Below are 10,000 nucleotides of genomic sequence, written 5' to 3' on the forward strand. Positions count from 1 at the left end.
GGAAAGAAAGGCTGATAACTTCTCGTTTCAGGCAGAAAAGGCTGACGTCTCGTTACGGACAGGAAAGGCTAAGAACGATCCGTTAAGTGCACGAAAGGCTGAAGATGTCTCGTTAAGCCCAGGAATTCCTGACGACGTTTCGTTACAAGCAGGAAGAGCTGAAGACATCTCCCTATGGGCAGGAAAGGCTGACGACATCTCGATACAGGCAGGAAAGGCTGACAAAATCTTGTTACAGGGACGAAAGGCTGACAATGTCTCATTACAGGCAGGAAAGGCTGACGACATTTTAGTATGGGTAGGAGGGGCTGACAATGTCTCATTATGGCCAGGAAAGGCTGACGACATCTCGTTACATACAGGAAAAGCTGACGATGTCTCCTTGTGGGCAGGAAAGACTGACGATATCTCGATGCAGGCAGGAAAGGCTGACAAAATCTTGTTACGGGGACGAAAGGCTACCAATGTCTCATTACAGGCAGGGAAGGCTGACGACATTTTGTTATGTGTAGGAGGGGCTGACAATGTCTCGTTATGGCCAGGAAAGGCTAACGACATATTGTTACAAACAGGAAAGGCTGACGATGTCTTGTTACAGGCAGGAAAGGCTGAAGACGTCTCTTTACGGGCAGGAAAGGCTGAAGACGTCTCGTTACGCGCAGGAATTCCTGACGACGTCTCATTACCTGGAGGAAAAGCTGACGACATCTCGCTGTGGGCAGGAAAGGCTGACAATATCTCGATACAGGCAGGAAAGGCTGACAAAATCTTGTTACGGGTACGAAAGGCTGACAATGTCTCATTAGGGGCAGGAAAAGCTGACAACATTTTGTTATGGGTAGGAGGGGCTAACAATGTCTCGTTATGGCCAGGAAAGGCTGATAACGTCTTGTTACGGACAGGAAAGGCTGACGATGTTTCGTTACGGGCAGGAAAGGCTGAAGACGTCTCGTTATGCGCAAGAATTCCTGACGACGTCTCGTTGCAGGCAGGAAAAGCTGACGACATCTCGCTGTGGGCAGGAAGGGCTGACAAAATCTTGTTACGGGCACGAAAGGCTGACAACGTCTCCTTACGAGTAGGAAAGGCTGACGACATTTTGTTATGGGTGGGAGGGGCTGACAATGTCTCATTATGGCCAGGAAAGGCTGACAACGTCTCGTTACTGACAGGAAAGGCTGACGATGTCTCGTTACGGGCAGGAAAGGCTGAAGACATGTCGTTACGGCCAGAAAGGACTGACAATGTCTCATTACTAGCAGGAAACGCTGACATCTCGTTACGGGCAGGAAAAGCTGATGATATCTGGTTAGGGCCAGGAAAAGCTGACAACGTCTTGTTACGGTCCGGAATGGCTTACGAGGTCTTGGTACATGCAGGAAGGCTGACAACGCTCGTTACGGGCAGGAAGGGCTGATAACGTCTCGTTACGAGCAGGAAGGGATGACTGCGTCTCATTACGAGTAGGAAGGGCTGACGACGTCTAGCCATAAGCATGAAGGGGTAGCTGATGGTCTTCGTCAACGGCAAGACATGACTATTCAGTGTATGTGTACACAAAAGGAAAATGAACCATAACCAGAGTGAAGGATATGTCTTTGTCGTTTGAAGGGGAGACTACCCTCGGGACCTGGCTCTGCCAAACCTCTGGATTTCTTATATTGTTCCTGTATTGTCCGGGCAGTCTCCTCTGGAAGCTTATATACTCATGTATGGACAGAGCTAATCGTCATTTCCATATAAGGAGTTTCTTGATACTTGCATCCTAATTGGTTTCCTTAAAAACGCCCACTTCGGTCACGCCATAGAAGCTTCCAGAATAAATTTTCTGATGAAATCTGGACCAGACGTCGCACATATAATAAAAATGTGACATGGGATGCCCCCTATATTAAAAAAAGGTAAATTTTTTCATTCATGCTTGGTTTGTCCCTAAAGTGCTGACAACAATAGTTACGTTAATGAGATATTTGCCCAAACACTAGCTGGATTTCCTCTCAGTGCAAACACCTGGAAAAGTTTTTTTTTTCGGTAATTCCATTTTTTAACCTGAGATTTTAATACTGTTTAAGATTTGGAACTTCGATGTTCATATTCTCAGGATCCACACCATTTGCAAATTTGTCCCCTTCCGATAAATGCATCGTTATGCATGTTACATAAGATTTTTCATTATTTTGATCATCCTTTGCATTAGATCTTCCCAGAGAGTACCATCCTGATCGTGATGCTAGGTATGCAGTTAATTCTTATAGTCATGCCTTCTCCATCATAAGGCTCAATACTAAACAGTATTCTAGATACTTTATTCTAGCTATAACCAAGTTGTGGAATGATGTTCCTAATAAAGTATTTGAATCAGTGGAACTTCATAAGTTCAAAATTGTAGCTAATGTATTGATGTTTAACAGGCTGACAAAAGTCTCTCTTTACAGTTTATACAGAAAAGATCTGTTTTAATGTTATTACTGTTATGATATTTTAATTGTTCATTACTTCCCTTAAAGTTTATTTATTTTCCTATTTCCTTTCCTCACTGGCCTATTTTTCCTTGTTAGAGCCTATGGGCTCACAGCATCCTGCTTTTCCAACTAGGGTTGTAGCTTAGCTAGTAATAATACTAATGATACACACACACACACACACACACACACACACACACACACACACATATATATATATATATATATATATATATATATATATATATATATATATAATGAGAATGACAGAAAATAGAAGAACATTAAGAATAACAGAGTGGATCCCTTGAGGTTGCGTAAGAAGCAGGGGAAGGAAAAGACGGTGGATTGACGAACTAAGAAACTTTGTGGGTGTGGACTGTCAGAGAAAGACAATGAACAGACAGAAGTGGAAGGACGTGTCTGAGACCTTTGTTCTGCAGTGGACTAGTAACAGCTGATGATAATGATGACAATATACTGTGTATATATATATATATATATATATATATATATATATATATATGTGTGTGTGTGTGTGTGTGTGTGTGTGTGTGTGTGTTTGTGTGTATGTGTGTGTATACATGTGTGTGTGTGTGTTTATACATGTATACATGTGTGTGAATGTGTGTACCGCAATTAATTAGGGCTCAGCCCATAGATAAAGAATACAATAGATAAATTGTTGAATTACAGAACAGTAACATTCTACACAGATTACAGAAGGTGAAGCAACCAAAGCAGTCATGAATGGATTCCCTCTTGTGAAGTCAATGTAGCTGTGGCCACAATAACAAGCTTGATTACCGTCGTTATGTGAAACACTGCATGAGGATCACCAGCGTCATGATCCTTTAACAATATTGAGTTTGTATTGCTCCCCGGAACTTGTTAGCTGGTGCTGAATAATTGTAGCATATGTCAAGCATTATACAAGCAGGAATGTCTGTTCTAGATTTCCAAATGCGTTACCTACTTGGGGTAGAGTTCTCTTGCTTGAGAGTACACTCGGGCACAATATTCTATCATATTTCTGTTCCTCTTTTTTTCAAGTTTTTAGAGTTTGTATATGAAATTTTTATTTTAATGTTGTTATTGTTCTTAAAATATTTCATCTTAATTGTCAATTACTTTACTTGTAGTTTCCTTACATCCTTTCCTCACTGGGCTATTATCCCTGTTGGAGCTTTCGGGCTTATAGCATTCTGCTTTTCCAACTAAGGCTGTAGCTTAGCAAGTTATTGTTGTTATTATTATTATTATTATTATTATTATTATTATTATTATTATTATTACGTACAAATTTAAATCTTTCCATATCTTAATGTTGTATTGATGTTAGGTGTTTAACATATAGAATTGATTAATTTGAAATAATATTGAATTAATATATTTTCAATCCGATGTTTTCATTATGAATTGCAGTAACAACAATGAAATTTCCCGTGTCGATCAAACCTCGTCAGTTGCGACGCCAGATTTAAATAATACACTGGTCACGCAATCCCATGTCCGCAAATATCTATTCTAAAATAGATTTTATCTTTTATAGATTCAGTGACGGTAGATTTCTCCGGATTAATTTTTTTTTCATTGGTTTTAATCCTTCGCAAACTTTTTTTCTGTCATTTCCCGCTTGACCCAGTTTAACCCTCAAGATTTCTCCCTTCATGGGTATAAGGAAAATGGTGGTCGAAACACAGTGATTATTTACTTGTTCATTTAAAAATGTACACATATACTAATAAACATATAGTTATAACTTCAACAAACATACTGCATTCTATATCTCTCTCAACAAACATACTATACTCTCTCTCTCTCTCTCTCTCTCTCTCTCTCATACATGCTAAAATACATCTGAGATTTTTTTTTTATTGCTACTAAGCAGTGTAATTATTTCTAACCTGGTAGCTTCCTCCAGTTTGGAAATGATGTTATCGATGCACTGTAATAGCACATATTTTGGGTGATTGAAATTAAGAAATTAAGATTGAATAATCATATATTCTTGAATAATCTTCAAATATCGTTCATAATCATAAGGCGAGCCCATGACATATAGCAAGTGTCTAAATAAACTTCAAAAAGTCAGGTTTTTTTTACCTGTTGGAGCCCTTGGGCTTATAGCATCTTGATTTTCCAACTAGGGTTGAAGCTTGGCTAGTAATAATAATAATAATTATAATCAAAATCTTTATCTAGAGCTAAAAAGTTTTATTATTATAATTATTATTATTATTATTATTATTATTATTATTATTATTATTATTATTATTATTATTATCATTATTATCATCATCAGTTTCGATGCTTGATAATTTAGCTCAGAATAAATTTAACCACCTTATTTCATTTCTGTTTTGAATACGAAGCTGCGACCAAATTCGGAATAATAATAAAACATGTAGAGATTTTCCTTGGTGCAAATTTCACCATCGTCTTTAAACCCTTACTTAACTATTAATACTTTCATAAAAGTTAATGTAAGTCTACTCTTTTTCCTTTTTGTTATTAAAAATGTCCGTCGTTCTCGCATTGAAATGATGCTTTAGATATTTATGGCTCTCAGCTGCCAAAGTCATCACAATAGTTATTTGCAAAACAAACTTCGAAGCGAGTAAACTTCCTGAATATTTAAGTTGGGGGGGGGGAGCTCTATCCGAAACTTGAGCATGACATTACTCGGCAGGGCGCTTTCACTCGGTATCTCTCTCTCTCTCTCTCTCTCTCTCTCTCTCTCTCTCTCTCTCTCTCTCTCTCTCTCTCTCTCTCTCTCTCTAGCATTTAGAAACTACTGGTTTTTGTATTTTATTTGAGGTATCATTATTTCTTTAATCGTATGGCCTAGATCATGATGGAGTATGTGAGGCATTATGCGCGCACACACATACACACACACACACACACACACACACACACACACATATATATATATATATATATATATATATATATATATATATAATTTCATATATATATATATATATATATATATATATATATATATATATATATATATATGTGTGTATATATATATATATATATATATATATATATATATATATATATATATATACATATATATATATATATATATATATATATATATATGTGTGTGTATATATATATATATATATATATATATATATATATATATATATATATATATATATATATATATATCTTGGTTTTTTTTTTAAATGGTGTGTTGGGCAGTCTTAATAGAAGGGCCATAGGTGCCTAGTGGTTTATCAAGTTGTCTTTTCCTTATGTTTTTTTTTTCTTTTCTTTTTTTTTTTCAAAACCATCCTTACTGTCCTCCCTACAATTGAAGTTGGTATCCAGGAGGGTATTTTACAATGTATGGTGTATTGGCTCCACCTTGTTGACCACTTTTTCCGACTTTGTATCTATAGGTTATGGGTTTTATCAATCACCTTATTTATATTTTTGCACATACTGTTTTGTTATCATTATCCTTATTTAAGTCTTTAAGTATGAGGTATCTTTTTTAATGCCATTAATTTATATGCTGTCTGGAGACATTCAGCAAAATCCTGGACCAGTCCGTCCTAGATTTCGTCAGTGTCGTCTACTGTATTGCAATATTCGTGGTCTTCTTGCAAATATTCAAGACCTTACAGTTGCTTCCAGACAGTATGATATTCTTTTGTGCTCAGAAACTTTGGTTTCTAATATGAGGCACTCATCTGAGCCCCTTATAACTGGTTTTAAGAAACCAATCATTTTGAAACGCGATGCCATCCCTTAGCCCAGGGGAATGGCGGTGTATATAAAGAACTGAATACCCTGCTATAAATGTGGATGTCATGAGATGCAGGTAATAAAAGTTTGTGACAGGCATAACAACTTCTATTTGTGTTCGACCTACCGGAATCCTGACATGGATGATTCTATCTTCGACTATCTTCTTACCATTATGGCTACGATACAAAATGATAGAAAGCCCTCTTTTGTCTTTGTTGGAGATTTCAATGCTCACCATAAGGAGTGGTTAAATTATGTTTCTCCTACCGATCGCCATGGCTTAAGAGCTTTTTAGACTTTGCCTCTGAATCAGACTGCAAGCAAATCATAAGTGATGCTACTCACAAGTCTGGTAACTGCTTGGGCCTCGTATACACCGACTCACCTACGGTTATAACAAGTAAGGTTAGTTCTCCAGTTGGGACATCTGATTATGACTGGATCTCGTTTGTTGTAAAGACTGAGCAGCCTGTTCCTAATGTATCATACTCATGTAAGATTTATATAAAATCTCAAGCAGACTTAACTTGTATTTTCGGTGATCTTTTCCGCTTAAATTGGTCACAATTGTATAATAGTGTTCATCCTGTAGTTCCTTTGAATGAGAATCAAGGTTGCTGAATTCTTTAATGGAGATCTAGATTAAATTAGTGCATGGTGCAAATTATGGGGCATGAAATTGACCCTTAACAAAACTCAAAGTATGATTGTAAGTAGATCAAGGACAGTGGCTCCTCAACATACGGATCTCAGCATTGATAATGTTTTATAACTCTGTATGACTCTTTTAAAATTCTAGTTATGATTTTCAACAACAAATCTACTTTTGAGAAAAACATTAGGTGTGTGTCTTCTTCAATTCATACAGAAAAAAAAAAACAACGGCTTATTGGGAAAGTCTTTCAAGATTTTCAGTGATCAAGCTATTCTGAAGAAGTGGTTTAATTCTTTCATTCTACCTTGTTTCGAGTATTGTTCACCTGATTGGTCTTTAGTTGCTGATTGTCATCTTAATTTGTTGGAAAGGAACTTCCGGTTTATTAACTTTCTTATTCCTGATCTAGATATTAACCTCTGGTACCGTCGTTCAATTAGTTCATTATTCATGTTGCATAAGATTTTTCCTAATTCTGACCATTTTTACGTTTAGATCTTCCAGGACGCTACAATCCTGTTAGTAATACTAGGTATACAGTTAATTCTAATAGTCAGGCCTTCTTCACCATGAGGCTCAATACTACACAGTATTTTAGAAGCTTTATTCCAGCAGTGACCAAGTTGTGGAAGAACTTCAAAAGTTTAATCTTGCACCAAATATTTTCAGGTTGAACAGGCTAACATAAGTCTCTTTTTATCGTTTATATATGAAAGATTTGTTTTAATATTGTTTCTGTTTTTAAAATATTCTATTTCATTTGTTCTTTACTTCTCATATAGTTTATTTATTTCCTTTTCTTACTGGGCGATTTTTTCCTGTTGGAGCCCTTGGGCTTAAAGCATCCTGCTTTTCCAACTGGGGTTGTAGCTTAGCTAGCAATAATAATAATAATAATAATAATAATAATAATAATAATAATAATTTGTTGGACTAAATAGAAGATATGGCATAGCTATATTACATATAATAAGGGATAAATTGAATAAAGAACAATATTGGTGTTATAGATTTTCGGGGTACACCTGAGCAAGTCAAATAGGAAGCAAGAGCTAGTGTTCTGCATTAAATTTAATGCAGAGAAAAGGGATCAGATAGATCTTATAATAAAAGATGCAGATGGAGAGTTGCTGTCTGAAGAGACTAGACGTGAGTTCTTGGAACAATTACTGACTCCAGAGGAAAGAGAAGATAACCTGAATAACAAACGAATTAAATATGGTTGATGGTGAAAGTGACTCTTTAAGATACCTGTAGTTCAATCAATAGATCAAGAGACTTACAGAAATTAGGAGTTAATGGGATAGGAATGAGATAATCTAGTGAGGTGGCAAAATTGCGACTGGGTAATTTTCCCTTGTGTAAATGGTAGATTAGGTAAAGGAGATGTTCCAGGAGAACAATTATATCAGACAATTTTTTATCCTTGTGTATGATTGAGCGGGTAAAGGATGCTTCATGGATTAAAGGACAATAATATTGCTCAGCATACCGAGATGAGTATTTGGTAGGATTTTTATTTTTTCATAGTTTAGAAAGTATGGTAGGTCTAAGAAAGATTAAGAGGGCAGTGAGGGGTTTAGACAAAATATTAGGAATTAAGCTTTTATAGGATTCATATGGTTCAACATTTGCTGCTAGTAAAACGCCATGAGTGAATTTAGTGAGGAACTTATACATACATACATACATACATACATACATACATATATATATGTATATAATTATTTGTATTCAAATATATATGTATAAATATACATATATATATGTGTATATATACATACATATATATATATATATATATATATATAATATACATATACATGCGTGTGTGTATGTTTGTATGTACATATACACATACACACACACACACACACACATATATATATATATATATATATATATATATATATATATATATATATATATATGCGTGCGAGCGCGTGTGTGTGTATGTATGTGTACAGTATGTATGTATGAATACAAGATTATTAATATCATGATTCTTTTTATTCCCACAACATGAAGGATTACTTTATTGTACCTAATAGTCTCTCTCTCTCTCTCTCTCTCTCTCTCTCTCTCTCTCTCTCTCTCTCTCTCTCTCTCTCTCTCTCTCACGCATATATATATATATATATATATATATATATATATATATATATATATATATATATATATATATATATATATATATATATATATATATATATATATATATATATATATATATATATATATATATATATATACACACACACAATTGCTTATACTGTATATACGTGGAGTTTATACACATTTTGAATGGATAATACAATAACCAAAAGGAGCAATGAAAAAATTTATCACAGTGCCGTAGAGGAACCGAGCTGGAGTTCATGATAAATATGCATTGTCATGCGCGGGTTTTTAAGTCTCCTGAAAGCATCTCAAAAACTCGTTATCCAAGATAGCCGAGTGGATAAGAGGATTTGCATGACAATGCATATTGATAGCTGAAAAGAAACACGAATAGAATTCCATACAGTTCTTCAATGACTTTATTTTCGATGTTTACTTTGATTATGCTTATGTAAACCCATAGACATCCGGCCATTGGCACCGGAGGCCTTTGGAGGAAGTTCTGTAAAGCATAGTCATGTAACAGGAATGCACGGAACCTTTATATATATATATATATATATATATATATATATATATATATATATATATATATATATATATACATATCGAATTATATTTACATAAATACAGTATACACACACGAACATATATATATATATATATATATATATATATATATATATATATATATATATATATATATATATATATATATATATATATATATATATGAAAATCAACACAATATCGTGCTCAAATAGAAATAAATTTCTACCTCATATTATTATTATTATTATTATTATCACTATCCAAGCTACAACCCTAGTTGAAAAAGCAAGATGCTATAAGCCCAGGGGCTCCAACAGGGAAAAATAGCCCAGTGAGGAAAGGAAATAAGGAAATAAATAAATGAAGAGAACAAATTAACAATAAATCATTCTAAAATAAGTAACAACGTCAAAACAGACATGTCATATATAAACAATTA

At 34.7% G+C, this 10,000-nt stretch overlaps 1 protein-coding gene across 1 annotated transcript; it reads right to left on the bottom strand.

Moving 5' to 3' along the window:
• Positions 1-27: 27 nt before the first annotated feature.
• LOC137635130 (mucin-22-like) lies at positions 28-1,275 on the bottom strand. The gene has a single exon (XM_068367648.1). It carries the CDS (start codon positions 1,273-1,275, stop codon positions 28-30), a length of 1,248 nt encoding a protein of 415 aa, XP_068223749.1.
• Between the last annotated feature and the right edge of the window lie 8,725 nt (positions 1,276-10,000).

The sequence above is a fragment of the Palaemon carinicauda genome, chromosome 3, assembly GCF_036898095.1.
Source record: "Palaemon carinicauda isolate YSFRI2023 chromosome 3, ASM3689809v2, whole genome shotgun sequence".
Classification (NCBI taxonomy): Eukaryota; Metazoa; Arthropoda; class Malacostraca; order Decapoda; family Palaemonidae; genus Palaemon; species Palaemon carinicauda.

What these genes read in the sequence shown, in the direction of transcription:
- LOC137635130 (XM_068367648.1), bottom strand. Translation starts at nt 1,275, where the DNA reads ATGTCAGCGTTTCCTGCTAGTAATGAGACATTGTCAGTCCTTTCTGGC.